Source organism: Vanacampus margaritifer, chromosome 4, assembly GCF_051991255.1.
Source record: "Vanacampus margaritifer isolate UIUO_Vmar chromosome 4, RoL_Vmar_1.0, whole genome shotgun sequence".
NCBI classification, from domain to species: Eukaryota; Metazoa; Chordata; class Actinopteri; order Syngnathiformes; family Syngnathidae; genus Vanacampus; species Vanacampus margaritifer.
In genome coordinates this window covers 29326477-29344837 of record NC_135435.1, presented here as the reverse complement: position 1 = coordinate 29344837, position 18361 = coordinate 29326477, and the positions used below count along the sequence as shown (strand labels likewise).

The 18361-nt window shown below is 37.0% G+C and overlaps 1 protein-coding gene across 2 annotated transcripts in view; it reads right to left on the bottom strand.

Moving 5' to 3' along the window:
- Window positions 1-1561: 1561 nt before the first annotated feature.
- adamts18 (ADAM metallopeptidase with thrombospondin type 1 motif, 18) overlaps window positions 1562-18361 on the bottom strand; it is a 58454-nt gene continuing 41654 nt past the window's right edge. For both annotated transcript variants that reach the window (XM_077564746.1, XM_077564747.1), the window contains 7 exons: window positions 16560-16686; window positions 8399-8603; window positions 5346-5537; window positions 4302-4372; window positions 4017-4182; window positions 2286-2478; window positions 1562-2209 (listed from right to left, as the gene is read on the bottom strand). In XM_077564746.1, the coding sequence (XP_077420872.1) occupies window positions 2091-2209; window positions 2286-2478; window positions 4017-4182; window positions 4302-4372; window positions 5346-5537; window positions 8399-8603; window positions 16560-16686 (1073 nt within the window). In that variant the 3' untranslated portion in view covers window positions 1562-2090. The remainder of the gene's footprint in view (window positions 2210-2285; window positions 2479-4016; window positions 4183-4301; window positions 4373-5345; window positions 5538-8398; window positions 8604-16559; window positions 16687-18361) is intronic.

Here is an 18361-nt window from a genome sequence, read left to right as displayed (position 1 = left end):
ATCGATCAGGCGAGGCGGAGGGGATTAAGGGCGACAGGTTCCATTTTGGATTGGATAGATTGGACGGAGGCGGTGTGGACATCACCTCCCGGTTACACACTTGATTTCTGTCCATGCAAACAGACAGCGGCTATTAATCGTCTTACCTGTTAGCATTTAGCACGTGCTCGCTCATGATCACTGTGAATGCTAATGTCTAGTTTAGGGGGTCAACAACCTTTCCTGTCAAATGAGCCATTTTAGGACAAATAAAGAACCAAAAATGTGTGTGGAGCCACAAATCGTTCGAAACATTGTGATGAAGGAAACAGTGTGTCTGATGTATGCTACCGCTAATTATGCTGCATTCAAGGATGGTCGGAAGTCGGACTTTTCTGAGTTCAAACCGGAAAAAGTGTGTACGGGAACGCGGAACTGAACTCGGAAATTCCACTTCGCACACCGTGGATGGTAAAACACAATTCACTCGACTATAAAACTAGATCGTTTTCTTCATTCATACGTATTCGACATAAATTCACGTAACACAACGTACGTGACAGTATGCCGCTATTTCCCTGCATGAAATGAGACAATGAACTACTGAACTGTATGGAATGCTAATGAAATAAGATAAAAACAATAAATGAAGCAAAATTGTGAGAAGGAAAGTTTGCTGGAAGTCAAAATGAGTTTTGAGGACTAAAATAAAAAACAATTTATTACTATCCACCATTTTAGTTATTTACTTTCGCCTCAAACGCTTTCAGGTCGGAACTGGGAAAAAACAACTCGGATATATACGACTTCCGACATTTTTTGGGCCGATTTTATGGACATAACATGGTAATTTTGTCTCTCCTTCATTTTTGGACATTTCATGGCTATTTTTTGGATACATTTTTTCTGCCTTTTTTGCTATTAATTTTCTAACATTTTTTGAAATTTTGTGGACATTTTATGGTAATTTTCAAGATTTCTTCTTTTGTTTTTGGACATTTTAAAGTTACTTTTTGAAGAATATTTTTTTCTTTAAAAAAATAATCAGTTTTCAGACTTTTTTGGGGGGCAATTCCAAAGACATTTTCGAGTAATTTTGGGGATTTCTTCTTTCATTTTGGGGCATTTTAGGGTTACTTTTTGAGCATTTTCTTTTCTGTCTTTTTTATTCAATTTGCTGACATTTTTGGCAATTTCATGGACATTTTACGGTAGTTTTCTGCCTTTCTTTTTTGTTTCTGGACATTTTAAGGTTATTTAAAAACTTTTCCATCTACCTTTCATTTCTCTTTATCTGACAACTTAAAATGTTGGATATTTTTTTAAGTCAATTATTTTATTTTTTTAAATCTTTTAATTCATGTAAAGAATATTTAATCTAAAAAATAAATATGTAAAAAACAATTTCTAAATTTTTTTTTTTTTACAGATCCACAAGGAGCCACAGGAGAGGGTTGCAGACCCCCTGATCTATTTGAAAGTCTATGTAAATGAAAGTCTAATTGAAGGTGGCGGGAAAGAAATCCAACTTTTTTTTCTTTTTTTTAACTTTTGATACGCCAACAATAAAAACCAACAGAGGTTGCTTCTCAATCAAGCTGTATTATCATCATAGCGATACGGGAGAGACACACACAAAAGCATGTTTTCCTTGTGGTGCGTCAGCAGCGGGAAGCAGAAAAAGAGGACCAGGAGAAGTGCACCAAATGCTAATAATGCTTCATAAAAAAGAAAAATACAAAATGTCATCATGTGGAGAATGTCCAGAGTGGGTGAGTTACACGTCACAGATCCACTGCACAACATCATGTAACATCATGAGCAATAAGTTAAATAAAGGCATCGGATCCTTTCAATACACACATGAAACTGGCGAGCTAATGACAACAAAGGAGGAGCGCTCAAATGTCCCACGGACAGCAAATGTTACGTTTCCAGTTGGTTGATCTTCTCTTCTTTCTTCTTCACTCAGTTCATTGGTCAAGTACTCCAGGAAGGACAAACACATTCTGTCAAGTGCAGTTCCATGTGTTTCGAGAGTTCTAAAAGGCCCGCCTCAATGAGGTCCGGGGGGGGGTTTGAGGCCTTTTCCTTCTTCAGTAGGGGGAGCTCTACAGTCTCCTGCCCGTGCAGGACCGGCAGCACTGATCCCCGTAGAACTTGTGGCCGCAAACGCCGTGCTGGGGGACAAGGTGGCACCAGCTGAAGCGGTCGAGGCAGGGCGTGTCGCCTGCAGAGAAGGAACATGCAACGGCGTCTCAGTACCGCCGTCGACAGAGCAACAGCGTCACTTGGGAGCACTTTACCTCTCATTGTGTTCCCGACGGCTGTGACACGGTTGTGGTGTTGTGACGGCGGGGCGGGGCGCGGGCAGAACTGAGTGTTGCAGGCCCGCGTGGCGGCCGGTCGGTGGTGGAGCAGGCAGCCGGTCGCCGGGCGACCCTGATGCAGACACTGGACGGCGCGGGTCTGGACGCCTCCGCCGCAGGACACCGAGCACTCCAGGAAGAAGTAGAAGAAGAAGAAGAAAGCATGACGACAAGAAACAGAATGAAAAAGTCGCCCTACGGCGGCCAGATGTGGGCGAGCATCTCCTCGAGTGGTAACAGGCGGCAATCACACGCTCGCAGCAAACTATCGGAGGTTGCCCTTAAGACTTGATGCATAATAAATGAGGACCAACAACACGCAACATGCTGCCCACAGTTTGCCCACGCTGAGTGTTGACTTGCTGATGACAGAGCAGTGCAAGGAGAGTAAACGCCAGACAAACACGGCTCACACAAATTGGTAATCAAGGCCAAATGCAAAAAAAAATTCTGGATTTTTTGTTGTTGAGGATATTAACTTCACTACATTTCATTTTGTAAAATCAAATCAAATGTATACTTTTCTTGAAAAGAAAAGCCTTCCTATTTTTTTTCTTCTTCACAAAAATGCCCTAAAAAAGTTTTTTCAAATATGTGCATGTATATGTTTTGTTTTTTTTTCTCAGTCAATAATTTACATTTTTGGTTCAGATCATGAACTTTTTTATTTCCATTAACAGGATATTTTTCATTTGATTACATTTTCTCTCAGAAAGAAAGATGTTCATAAACATAGGGCTATTTTGCCCTAAAAAATTACTGACTGTTCAGAAAAAAAATGTTTCCTTGAATTACTTCAGTTTTTTTCTTGAATGAAACATTATAAAATGTTTTTTTTTTTTTGGTACTTGATTACCATAAGATTGCATTTTTTTCATGAAAATGAAGAAAACTTCTCGAAAATCAAAATTATATGTATTTTCTTGATAATATATGAAATTAACTTTTTTCTTTAATTTTTTGTTTTCCCTTTCAACTAATAAGAATTTTTCAGTCCAAAATTTGACTTTCTTGTACAACACAGAAGGGTCTTGAAGAAAAAAAATCACTCAAAACCACAGTTTTTTTTTTTGTTGCTAAGGCTTACTTCCCTAGAAATATAATTAACCTTCACTTAAAAAAAAAGTTTTCCAAGAAAAAGACAAATTCCATTTCTTAAATTAAACAACTTGCATAACTTTGTCCTTGAAGAAAAAAAACGTTTTCTAAAACTCTTTTCATGAAAATGTAAAAATTGGGGAAATTATAGCTTTTTTTTTGGGGGGGGAAAAAAGGATATATTTATTTTTTTCTGAAAGAAAACCACTTTTTTTCCCCTAGAGCTTTATTCTTGTAAGATTGCATTTATTTTTCTATGAAAATTGTGCAACAATTCTGGGGTCATAAATGTTCTTGTTTCATTGAAAATAAATCAACTTTATTCTTGTAAGACTTTTTGTTCAACTTTATTCCCATTCAAAGTTGTTCTTAATGCCTATATCAAGTTATGATATTCTTAAAAATATTATTTTCGCATTAGCACGTGCAATACCAGTTAAAAGTCTAGAGATACATTTGCATGTTAGTGAATGAGACGACATGTCCAAACATTTTACTGGTGCCATACATCATTTGCCATTTGACTTTTTTGGCTTCTAACAATGCGTGTGTCACTTTAATGATGGGTACCTGTTGCCATGGAGACGAGTACCAGCTTGACACCACAGCGCCAGGGACGGTCCTGCCCGCCAGTACCCGGGCCAGCTCGGGGCACGGACCTCGGTCGCAAGCCTGCTGCAGAGCGGCCGAGGGTTTGGCGAGGTTCCTGCACCTCCTCACGGGAAATTCCACAAACCTGCAAAAGGGAGACGAACGGGAACGCACAATAGGAAAATGTATTTTATTTTTATTTACAGCGCATGACTGAATTAGACTTTTGCGGATTTAAGTGATATTGTTGCAAAGACTTCTTACCCTCCCTGGAAGTCTTTCTCCCCACATCGGAATTCTCGCTTCTGCAGGCCAGGACCGCATGATGTGGAGCACTAAAAGACAAAAAAATTCCAAAATGTCGTCAACATGTAGTAAATACAAACTATGATTGCTAAACAGTTAAATATAATTTCTAACTCATCTTTAAAAAATGACAAGCTTGTCTCTGTGGTGATTTATTACGTCAACATACTTCCTTGGCACCAATTAACGTACTACTTTCCTATTTAGACAAGGCTTTGGCAGGATCTTGTGGTTTCTAACGGCATTTCAGAAAAAGCACAAAAATGACTAATAGGTGAGTTTTGTTTTTTTAATAGCTTGAGATCGATTCCACTAAAAAACATGAATGGGTAAAACTGAATAGAGATGCACAGAATTATTATTGTTTTTTGCTTAAAATTTTCACAGTTCTCCAAAAATGCTCCAAGGATATACATTTTCTACAAATATATCATGTGATTTTATTTTTTCCCACAAAGAAAAAAACATCTTTTCTCAAAAAATTCAACTTAATTCTCCTAAGTTTATAACTTTTTTTTTTAATTTTATACACAAAAAAATCAGTAAAACGCTGACTGCACAGTACATTACAATATTCTTCTGATAGTTATTTAAAAAAGACATTTTCTCTAAAACATACAACTTTCTTCCTTAAAAAAAGCATTTTTCCCTCAAAAAATATTCACCTTTATTATTTGCAAAAATCCAACTTTGTACTTAAGAGTACAGTATATGAAAATAATAATAATAATAAAACAAAAAATGAATTGACATTTTTTCTAAAAATATGCATTTTTTTCTCTCTCTCTACAAAATACAAGTTTATTCTCGAAAATTATACGTATAGACCTTTTTCAAAAACTATGACAATATAATTATACAACTCCAAGTTTTATTCCAGCATATGCTATATTTCCTGACTGAAATATCAGTACATATATGTATACGTAGCCTATATGTACTCTATGAATTCAGCGTGGCCTCCATATTTGAAGTGGGTCACCACTACCTCCATGTTCGTACCTCTCCCCAGGAAGTGTGCGTCCACTGCAGCCTGTCATTCTTGGGGCAGCGGCGCAGCACGCAGCTCTCCTGGGCTTTGGGTCGCAGGTTCTGTCTGCACATGCTGTCGGGCACCACCGCTGCCGACCCGGGGTCGGCGCTTTGGCAGAACACGCTTCGCTTCCTCAGTCCGCGGCCACAACTCTTGGAGCACTGAGGACGAGGAGACGCGGTGAGACACAAATGGCCTCCTCTGGAGGGTTAGTGGAGCGTACGTGCGGACCTCACACTATTTTTTGAACCTTGTTCGGGATCCTCGAAGGCCGGATTTAAAATATACGCTCCACTTTTTTGGACTACTTCCAAGTGACCCAAATGTTCGACTAACTTTATTCTTGTAGAGTACAACTTTGTTCACCCAAATATGTTTCCAAGTTGAAATGTGGTCAAAATTGCTCAAATATGACTATAAAATATGACTTTATTATTGAAAGTTGGCCATTTTTTTCTCCTCAAACATTCAAATGTTATCCTAAAAAAAAATTTTTTTTTTAATGTTTTATTCGTGTTCTTGACAAAAAAAAAATTTTTTAATACTGTAACTGCAAAAATAAATATTAGTTTTTGAAATTTTTTCAACTATTGAAAAAATATGACTATAAAATAGGACTTTATTTTTGCAATTTGGTCTTTTTTTCTCACCCAAAAAAATGTTTTGCTTAAAAACAAAACAAAACCATGTCCTATTCATGTTTCTGATTTTTTTTTTCAATTTTTTTTTTCCTCGAAAAAAATACTATTGTATTCTTGTATGAGTTTTTTTTTATCAACAAAATATAACTTAAATCTAAAAAGAAAAATATGGCTTTTATTTAAGACGAGTACCAGTAACAGGTATTGGTATCAGGACCTTATTTCACGTCAACAAACAGGAACTAGTCATTAAAAGAGGAGAAAATTGCCATTAACTTCATACAATTTTAAGGAAAAATGCTAAATTGGAATATATAGGTCTTTTTTTTTTATGTATCAAAAGCATTATTGGTATCGGTACATGGTATTGGTAGTGAATTGAGTACTTGTACTGGTTTGAAAAAAATTGGTATTGAACATACCTACTTTTAATAATTTTTTTGAACTTTTTTCTTACCAAAATTATCAAAATACTCCTTTTTGACATTTTTTGTTGTTTTAATGAACTTTAATACATGTAAAAAAAAAAATAAAAAAAAAAAAAACTAAGACGTACAACAAATTGTCAGTAAAGGAGTAACTGCATTAATTCAAGACACGCTCGGCGAGCAAAGCGAAGGTCGCCGTTCGGCTGAAGCTCCATTATGGAGCCAAACAACATTAAACGCAATAATAAGGCCATCGCTCACAAATGAATGTGACCTCCAACCATCAGAGTATCGGGCAACACAACAACAGTAAACTTCAGATGGGAAAAAAAGTGAACTGCTCATCGGGGACGTCAAGGCCCTTTATGTGACTGCAGCCACCAATATAGACAGCATTTATATGCACACACACACACACACACACACACACACACACACACACACACACACACACGCGCAGATACTGATCTCAGCAGTGTTTTTGACACTGAAAGCTGCCATTGGTCTTTTCAAGGAGAATGTCTTTAACCGCCATTTGAACTCAAACAGTCGCACACCTGTCACCAAGATTAAGGACTGAGTGACAGGCTGAAAAAAAAAAAACTTAAAAGCAAAACTCATCTAGTCATGAAAAATACAAATAATTAAGTTTTTAGTCAAAACAAATCTGAATTTATATTAATAGATGACATTTTTTCCTTTACAGTACGGAGTGTTTCTGTACAAAAATATGACTTTTATGGGGGAAAAAAACATTATTTTGCAAAAAAAAAAATACAAATAAAACCTTTTTAAACAAAACTAAAAACAAGCAAAAATGTAGTTCTTGTAAGAATAAAGTTTTGTCCAAAATATAGTCGATGCCTAAAATGTATATATATATTTTTAAATCTCAAAAATATGTTTTAAAACCAAAAAAACCTACACTAAAAAATTTTTGTTTTATGAAAATATCGCTTTTTTCCCTCAATACACATCATGCATGACAATGTAAATCTTTTTTCTTAAAATTGTTCGCTCAAATAATAACAATAATAATAATAATAATAATACATGTTGAATAACATTTAAAGGATGATAAAAACTATTTTTCAGTTAGTGTGATATAATATTTAAGAATTTGTAATATTTCTAAAAAATTACTTTTTAATTTGAGGTTCATCATCAGCAAAAACTTGTAATAATATTTTCAGGTTTTTTTGTGTGCAATTTGTCAGCTGGCAAAATTTCCAGCAGAGGGCAGCAGTGTGTTGAGGCTGAGTGAGACACGTTTATATGCAAATTGTGAGTGTTCGTGAGTGTGTGTGCCAGTGTGTGTTTACTTCTTCCCTCTTGTAAAGCCTTTCATTATGCAAACATCTTCAAAAAATGTCACCATGTTTTAATTTAGGGCCACAGAGGCTCCATTTAAATTCACATATGTCCACAAAAGAAAAAAGATGATTTTTGCTGACATCCCACTTCAATAAAAAGTGAAAACTACTCAAATTTGGGGAAAAGAACAAAATTGGATTAGCGTTCAGTTCCACTATTAAAAAGTAGGCAGATGTGCTTAAATCTTAAATCCACAAGAATTTAGTTTAGTCCAATTAGGCCAAACGAATGCCCGCTCTTTTCTTTTCGAGCCTTTTAAAGCGTTTGTGATTAGCATAATAAGACGGTGAAACATAAAACAGGAGACAGTCAGCGCTAGATACAACACAGACACTAAACATAAAAATGCACTTTTTGACATTAGACAGAAGCGCTCATGCTGACAGGAGCTCTGATAGTCAACAGGTCGTTCCGAACACGCCGATCGCCATCACAATCTATACACATGTTTTCTTTTTTGGGAGTGTATTAACATTTTAACATTAAATTAGTTTTAGTAACGAGGCACCCTTGTAAAAAAAAAAAAAAAAAAGATGTAGTGACGTGTTGCGACACGCTTCGATTGACACATGACAGTACCTGCGACCAGGCTCCAGTGTTCCACGCGGGCGGGCAGGCCTGCGTGTTGCAGGGCCGGAGTTGCGCGGGTGAGACGACGGGGCACAGGGAGTGCGCCGCCGCCTCGTCCCTCTGGTAGGTCACCTTCCTCATGCAACGCAGCGTCCTGGTCTGCTGGCCTCCGCCGCACGTGCGACTGCATGCCGCCCATTCTCCTGTCCACCAACTGAAAGGGACAACAGAGACAGAAATTCTGAAGCCCGCAATTGATTTTGAAGGATTGTTAATGCAATTAACTCATTCACTGCTATTGACGGCTATTGACGTCAAAAAATTATTTGAACTATTTTCATTAGATTAACATTTTTTCCACTTTTGTTAATAAGAGTATGAAAACCTATATTTTTTTAATTGTACTGTACATTTAGAACATATAAAATTTATGATTAATCGTGAGTTAACTATTGAAGTCATGCGATTAATTACAATAAAAAAATTAATTGCCTGAGGCGATCTAAAAAAAAGAAAATATTATCAAAAAATAGGAGCGTCAGGCGATTAGATTTTTTAATCGCAATTAATTGCATGACTTCACGAGTTGACTCACAATTAATCACAAATTGTATATCTGTTCTAAATGTACAATATAAAAAAAATCTAGCAAAAGTGGAAACAAATTAAACTAATAAAAACAGGTCAAATTATTTTTTTACGTCTACAACCGTCGTCAATGGCAGTGAATGAGTTAAAAAAATACATCTTGACGTAGCAAGAAAGTTCATCTTTGACACTTTTTTTCCTTCAGTGCTCAGTCAGATTTTTTTTTATTGATTTTACAACGCAACAGGTCATTTCTAACTTCACTCGTTTAAGATTCAATCTTTTTTCTAAAAGACATTTTTCATTTAAAAAAAACATGAGAATTATACAGGACTTTGCAGAAAAGTACATTTTTAACTTAAAAAACACCCAAAAATATTTTAAAAACTTTTTTTCATTTTTCCAATTAAAAAATGATATTAATCATATCTTAAATTCTTATTATTCTCTTTAATGTCTTTTTTCCAAAAATATAACTGCAATGCAACATTTACCTCACTAAACTTGTTTTTAATATACCACTTTATTTATTTACAAAAGTGGATTAAAAAAATCTTATGATTTTTTTTCTCATTAAATTGTCTCCTTTTTCAAAAATAAACTACACTCAAAAATGTACTCTACAGAATTTACCGTGTAGGCCTACACTAAAAAAAATTTTAAAAAGTAGTATTTTTTCAATAAAAATTTAATTTTTATTATATAGAAAAAATATCCAGCTTTTTTCTTGAAACGACCAAAGGCCATACCAAATATTTTATTTATTTATTTTTTTACTAATCAAACTTTTTCCACAAATGTTCATGGTTTTCCCTCATCTGTTACATTACAGAATGAGATTTTAGGAATGATGTCCAAAAATGAATGTCAAGTCATTATGTTTCAAAGTAGTGCTTTAGTAGTAGTACTGATTTAGACCTAAAATGATTTCTTAGTGTCGGAGCAAGAATCTTGAATAAGAGTCAATGAAGACGAAAACAAAACAAAACTGTGTTGATTTTGGACATCTCAACAGCTCAGGAACTAAGAACCTAAATACCAAACTATTTATACTAATTGTACTTGAATTCAAGTAGCAACTAACTAAACGAAATTTCAATGAGATCAGATCTTTTGAGTCTTCCACATCTTTTGCTCCAAAATAGCCGCCGTCTTGGCACCGCAGCTCAAGGGGGAGATTACTGCAAACGAGTGGTCTGACCACCGCCGGATTTTAGGCGGAAGAGAGATGGCCAGTCAGGCAGATGGTTCGGGATGCTGCAAAAATAAAAACGACCTCGGGCCACGGAGGCGCTTTGCGTTCACTTTAGAATTCCGCAGACGAAATTTGGGGGGAAAGAGTTGCTTTAAGGCCTGGTTCTTTTCTTCCCTGTGTTTTGTCCGGGATTATAAATAACAACACGTCACCGCGGCCGAGCTCACCCTAATTTACATCTTGCAAATGCTCCATATTGAGAATATTTTAGGGCTGTTGCACCTTCCTAAAGTTAATATTGAATTTGATGGTAAGCCAGCCAGCGGGTATCCCACATTGATTTATTTTCTTTCGAACGCTTAACTCTCATAACTCATCCGCACAAAGTTAGAATCGACCGAATTAGCAACACGGGAAAAAAAAGAAACATAAAAAGTCTGCCATTTTGGAAGGTAACGACCATTTGAAATTTTATTTGGGCCATTTCCACTCTTTCAAAGATGAACTCATTCTAGAAATCTACTCTGACTGTCTGAGTGAATTTGACCCATGTACAGTCTACCAAAAAGATTATAATGTTCATCAAAAGTGATATAAAATCATAATCGCTCAACATAAATTGACATTTTTTTCAGGGAAGAGTTTAAATTAACCATTTCACAGAATAGTTGGTTAATTTTTCATAAGTCTTGTATTCCTTTAAGAACTGCGTGTGGGCGGAGCAAAGTTTGTAAAAATACAAAACTCTAATACTCAATTTTAAAAATCAACCCAGAAATTTGGTAGGCAAGCCTCTCATCAGTAGACCTACAAAAAAAAAAGAAGTAAAACCTAAAAATGCCAGGAAGTCCGCCATTTTGGTTTGAAGCAGCCATTTTAGGCAGATTGTGGCAATCGCATCTGCGAGATTTCATACGATTTCTACCAAAGTTTGATCACATGCACTAAGCAGAAGGTGACGTTGCACTGCAAAAAATGTGAATTCTTCTCATTGTGTGTCGGCGAGGCACGACAGCAGAGTTTGATGACCGAGAATTAAACACAAAACTCTACATGAACAAACCCCGCTCCATAAAGTTAGCCAACTCCGGTTATGTATTTCTGGACTAAAATCTTAGAAAAACTTTCCGCTATCTTGGACTATAGGATACCTTTATCTCCAAACTTGTGTTTGCTAGGTGACCTAACAACAACTGACTTACCACATAAACAATTTCAATCTACACTTGTAGCCCTTACTATCGCTAAAAAAACAATTCTTGTTAACTGGAAAAATAAACAAACTCTGAATATCGACCAATGGTCTAACCTCCTCATAAATCACATTTTAATGGAAAAAATATCTGCCTCAAATAAAAAACAAATATCAAAATTTATAGAAACATGGTCTACGTATATAGAATTTTTTAACCTAATTCCGGTTACTTAATTCTGTCTGTTAGCGAGAGCCACTACATCGTGATAACTTACATTGATGTTTCTGCATTTGGCAATTTATTATTATATTATATTATTAGTATGGGATTTTTTTTTAATGGGCTTTAGGTAAACTGATGAATACACACACGCACGCACGCACACGCATGCACGCGCACACCCACATACAAAAAAAAAATATATATATATATATATATATGTATATATATTTTTTTTTTTTAAAAAAGAGAAAGAAAAAAAAACTTTTTTTTTTATTTTTTATTTATTTTTTTTTTAAAGGAGAGCAATGATGATGTCAAATCGAATGAACAATACTGAGCTCTAAAAAAAAAGAAAAAAAAAGTTAGCCAACCAAATATTTCACCAATAATCCTTTTTTTTTCTAGGAAGTCTGCCATTGTGGATTGAAGCAGCCATTTTTGACTCATTTTGAGTAGTTCCGAGTATCCTTCAAAGACAAACTCAACCCAGAGATTTTGTCTGCTTGTTAACAAATTTGGACCATGTACACGAGACAAACGTGTGACACTGATTTGTGAACAATTTAAATAGCAAGAAATTTGATGAGCCATAAAACAGAAGTCTAATAGCTCAACTTGCAAATTTAGCCTCTGAGATTTTGCCTTGATGATTTGAAACTATATATACTTAACAGATGAGTGACAATCAGCATTCAAGTTGTTATCATTGTGTGTGGCCAAGTTTGCTGTCTCACCAAGAACACAAAAGTCCAATAACTCAACCCTACAAAGTTAAATCTCTAAATTGTCTTCATGTGTGTCTCAACTTCACAACGAGCTTGTAAAGCTCAATTTCCACTCATAATATGATGAATTTTGTGCACAACCGCAGTCACCACTTTTTTCCCTTGATGGACAAACAGCAGTGTGGGGGGTTAAAGTGTAACGCAGGTCTGTGTGTGTGTGTGTTTCGTGGAGGGCTGGACTGACTCGGTCTGGCGAGACAGGCCGGGGGCCCCGCGGGAATCTCAGCGCAATAAAACATGTCAGCGGGCAAAATGCAAGAGTGAGAAGCAAGTCAGCCGCATTATGAATGGAAACAACACTTTTTGGATACAATATGGATGAGACATAAGCATACATACAATATATAAAACATGAAATTTCTACTTTACAGGGCTATGGTCACACAATTAAAGTTGGTCTTTTAGTGAGAAAAGAACCACGCTTGGTAATTTAAGAGGAAATGGAGGCCACACAACTCACAATGAAGCACTTTTTTTCTATTGGCTGAATTATTTCTAGTTATTGTGTTCATTTTAATTGTGCAAAATGGTAATTATTATTAAGAACTGACGAGTTTTTGGCAACTTTCCATTAAGCACGTCAGTTATCTGGAAAAAAAATGACAAGGCAAGATTGCTTTGTAGTCATTTTTTGATGTTTGTTGATGCCTCAAACAAATGACGAGATTATTGCTAGTCAATGGGTTTCTATTGTGGAAATTTTCGGTTATTATTGTTGAGTGGAGCTGTTTATAAGGTAGCACTACCCAGGTAGGACTTCAACGACCCTTGGTATTTGCGAAGGTTCGGGACCTAGCAGCGAAAAAAACTGTTGTTAAATTATTGACAAGTCACGACTACCTTATATTTTTTTATTTTTGGAAATATTAATTGATTAAACCTTACATGTATGTACCACAAGTTATGAGCCCAAGGTACTTAAATAGCATTTCAACTTCATCTTACATTACCTTAAAAAAATGTTTAAAAAATAAAATGAAATTGACAAGCAATAACAACACCTGCGTTATTTGTTAACTTGAGCAAATATTCAATTCCAGATATGTGAGTAATTGTAATTAATTACGGAAAAATTGTGTGATTAATCGATTAATTAGTTCCAAAATGTTAATCGCTTGACAGCACTTATTTATTCATATATATATATATATATATATATATATATATTTGGGGGTCATGTGATTAAAAATGTTTAAATCCTAATTAATTGCAAGACATAATTCATACTCTTGTTAACATTAAAGTGGGGGAAAAAAAGTTTAAGAAATATGGCTGCATCTTTTAGTCATTGATAAAGTAATTTCATAATAATTTATAAAATTGAGTTAAAATTAAAAACAAGTGTGATGTTGATCTGTGGTGAGGTCATTTTTCTGCCACTAGACGGCATAATTGCATTTGTAAAACGGTGACAGCTTAGTGCATTTTTCTTTTCATATTAAGAGCTTCTTAAATAGTGAAAAAAAAAATAGTGACGTTAAATGGACTTTACATTACCTCAAAATTAACTTCTTCTTTTTTTTGCTTCATGTGGTTGGGTAAAGCAGGATCTGAAACTGGTTGGCACTGAATGAGGTAATAAGCCAGGCTCAATTTAACGACATTCAAAAATCTTAGTCTCACATGTATCACTTTATCACTACATTTCCTTGACATCAATTACTACTTTCCTATTAAGCTTTGGTGCCATTTTGTAGTTACAAATAGCGTCCAAACACACTCTGAGAGCTGTGAATTGGTGAGTTTCTCAGCAAATAGCTGAGTACACGTTCCACAAAAAAAATACGCAACTAGACTGTCTAGCACCCTCGTCTGCTTCCAAACAAAGGGGCTGTGTCCGGACGTGCATGGGGGGCTCTTTAATACCTTTCGCTGAGATAAGAGAAATGCAATGCCTGAGATTAGTGGCAGGAAATGGCATCTCGAGTGCTGGGAACAGAGGCCGTGTGTTGGCGGCGTACGCGTCAGCTCTCTGGCTGGCTGCGCTCGGCCCGGACTTGTTGCGGCAGCCCGAGCCAAGCGTCAACGTCCCCGAGCATCCGACGCATGCTTTGCATGTCTATTTTTCGGCCTCGCGGCTTGGACGCGCAAGGCATAATTGCAGCATTAGTGGAAGTGCTCGTGCTCTCCCTGACCCCAAAACGCTGTGCCCTGCCTCGTCGGCGCAGCGTGCATGTAAATCACTTGCCGGGGAGGAAAGGCCTTTCATGGGGTTGCTGCTTCAACTTGAACGCCACCGCAGCGCTTGAGTCCGCATGCATGCACGCACGCCCTCTTTTTTGAAAGCCATTAGATGCACAAGGTCTAGAAATGGGTGGGCTGATCATCCACGGAGGTTTTATTGAAGTCAGAAGATAGTTTTAAAACATAAATAAAATGCGGCCAGGCAGGACGATGGCACATCTGCTTCGGGATTTCGGGATCTGAACTTTCTTTCCTGTGTGGAGTTTGCATGTTCTCCACACACTCGCATGGGTTTTCTCACAATCCAAACATATCCATTTTAGGTTTACTGCCTTTATTGATAAGACTTTACATTTTCCATAGGTGTGAATGTGAATGGCGGTTTTTCTGATTGGCTACAGACTAGTCCAAGGTACCGCACTACCGCAGCTTGAACTCAATATTCCAGTGGTTTCAAACCAGTGGCCGGGAAGCCATTTGTGGCCCGCAGAATGATATTTTACGGCCCCCTACTGAGCTACCATAACTCAGGCTTAAAACCACTTTCTCAGATACGTAATTCTGAAGTGACACCAAGTGGAAGGAAAACATCACGTCATCCAGTCCCAGTCATATCTGTTTCAAAAACTGCCGTGATGACACAGGTTGGCGACGAGAAGGGCTAATTTCAAGGAGAGCAAGTTTTGATAAGTTTTTTGTTTTTGTTTTTAGCACAGAAGCACAAGAAATCAGACGCCATTACTCAACTAGACATGCTGAGGAATATGCAAAGTACCAGGGTGATGAGCCATAGGATCGGGTCACCAATATTGCTCCCGTTATCAAGAACCTATTTGAACTATTGTTAATAAAGATGAAGAAACTTGTGTTAGTTGTACTATTTTTGGACACTTGAACCCCTTTTTTGGGGTTTAGTTGATGCGGCCGAGACACACAGACTCTATCTCCATTGGCCTCCAAAAAAGTTGAGTTTGACACCCCTGCAATATTCAGTTCTAAAAAATCTTAATAAATATATCACTACCTTTCGTGTATATAATATAAAAAGTAATCTGGTTCCTTTTCATATTTATTTTTTGGGATATTTAAAAAATAGGATTTATTTTATTAAGATTATTTTATTAGGATTTTATTTTTTTTTATAGGCCATTGATTTGAATTAAAGTAGTATTTTCTAAAAATAAATAAATAAATAAAACATGTCCATTGTATGGAAAAGCAAGTGAGGGCACTGTAGTGTGCATTCCAGACCAGTGGGAGGCGACATTGTGAAAACATTTTTTTAGAAAGAAAGATTAGCTCAGATCATCTCTCTAAAGTGTCAATGAGCGTGTCAGTATCATCAGAATGACAAGTCTGTTTGCCACTTTGTGACAAATTGCTTAATCATTTTGTCAATATAACAGTATACTGTCCTCAACCAACTCAGTATAAAGGGTTGGAATTGGGGGGTTAGATCACCATGTGATTCCCGAGCGCAATCATTGCTGCTCACCGCTCCCTCAGGGGATGGGTCAAAGGCGGAGAACGAATTTCACCCCCACTTAGTTGGGTGTGACAATCAGTGGAATTTACCTTACCTTTACCTCTGCATGGATGTTCTAATGTAAACTATGGCTTAAGTTCTGACCTGAGAAATGTACTCTTATGTGACTGAGAAAAACTTTAAATGTGTATTTATGTAGTGGACAACATTAAGAACACATGTCATGTTACAGCTATCAGATTAAAACACCACCTACGATTAACGTGATGCACGACGGGATGCGTTAAGTAGAGACCTGAGCCGCAAACCCTCTCGGTGAGTTTCTCAAAAAGGAACAGAGGAGAGATTAAAGAGTGGGCAGAGCAGGAGGAAAGCAACTAGACCAGAGACAAAGTGCAGACTCCCCGAAACCACAATGTGCGAGGGTGCGCAAGCCTGTAATAAAACCAGCGCAACATTTGGCAACAAGGATGCACATCCCGCAAACCACAAACACACACACACGAGCACTTACTATGCAGGGCAGGGCTGCGTATTGCAGAGGTGCGAGCCCAGCGTGGGTCTTGTGAGAGGATTGCACATGGTGGCGTTGACGTGAACTTTCTGGTCCTGGAGGCAAATGGCTTTGGTGGAAATTCGACCTGAAGGGATGGAAACATGAAGAATTTTTCAGGATGGTATGGAGCTGTTCCCTGAGATCCCAATTTGACTTAATTGGTCCAAAAATGACTACATCAGAGGTGGCTAGTGAGCTCCCTAGCTAGCTCCCCAGGTGCTCTGTTACCTGCTAGCTAGCTAGCTAGCTAGCTAGCAGGTAACGGAGCACCCGGGTCTAAATCTGTGGCAGAGTTCTTACTTTCTGGATCTGGATTTGCCACCTCTGCTTAATCTATCTGAAATGGTGAGAAACAGTTTTATGCTATATCTGATTTAGCAAATTAAAGGGAAAAAAATGCTAGATAAAAGAAACAAGTTGTGAATTCCAGTTTAGTTTACTACCATGTGAAGATCCAAAAAAAAGATACACCATACATTCACGGACCACAACATCTAATGTAATCCAAGTATATAGTGCACCTATCCAGCCTGTTTTCCATGTTTCTCTCCACTAACACACCTGATTCATGATCAGGATCGTTATCATCAGGCTTCTGCAAAGCTTGCCGATTGGCTGATCATTAGATTCAGCTGTGCTGCAGGAGGGAAACATGTAAAACAAGCTGGATAGGGGCTCTCGAGGACCGAACTTGAACACCCCTGATCTAGTGTCTATTTTTTTTTTTTTTAAACACACATTGCTGGTAAATAATGCCCGAAGGCTTTTTTGAGTGAAGCGTCCAAGTTTTTCTTTTTTGGAAAATACATTTGCATTCAACAAGGGGCTGCTCAATAGACGTCTGTTCTCCGAGCGCACTTTTTGTTTGTTATTTTAGCTGTCACATGTGATTAACATAGGATGGAAAGTCCTCCTTCAAGATCACATTTGAAACGGCGATGGACAGATGGATAACGTTGGAGTGTTGGAAACCAGAATTTCCCTGTTCTTCAGTTACAAAAAAACAAAAAAAAAAACACTAGGAGATTGTAAAGCTCAGGTTGAAGAATAGATGGCCCCATTAATCCAAAACGTTAAGACAATTTAGCTAATTAGGTGCTTTTCTGGTGCGATAAAAGTGGACAAGTAAACAGAAACATTGAATGTGTTTGTTTGTTCCATTCTTGTCATTGTGAACACGCATGTATGAAAATGACGTGCATTTTACATTATTTTGGTCAAATCAACCATGATCATCTGTGGCCGTATTATCGAACATTCTGTATTTAGAAGGATTTTTTTTTCTCCAAGCCTGCCAAAGTCGGGTTAGTTGTATCTCAAGTCGTTACTTTACATAACACTTGATCATTTAAATAATCACACTGAGCTGTTTTGTAAATTGTGGCATGCAGGGAAGAGAATTTTACAATGTGCAGTCATAGCTAGCTAGTTAATTGAATGCTGTATTGGTAGAAATGGGTCAAGTAATTAACGAAGGAACTCACGATTGATTGCGCACTGATGGAATAAAGGCGCTCAGTTCTTATATTGTGGGGGAGGGGTGTGAAAAGCTATAATGGTGAAAACGGTTTAATGCTATTGAGTTCTATGCAGCTTTCAATCTTTGCACGTTTTCAGCAATTATTTTCCAATCTCTGAATTCACTTTACAGCTCTTAAATGTTGAAATGTCGGACGTGTTTAATTTGACTCTTTGTGGGAAAAAAAAAAAGTGGGCTCACTGTTTTACACAAAATGAGAGGCATACATTTATATTTTCAT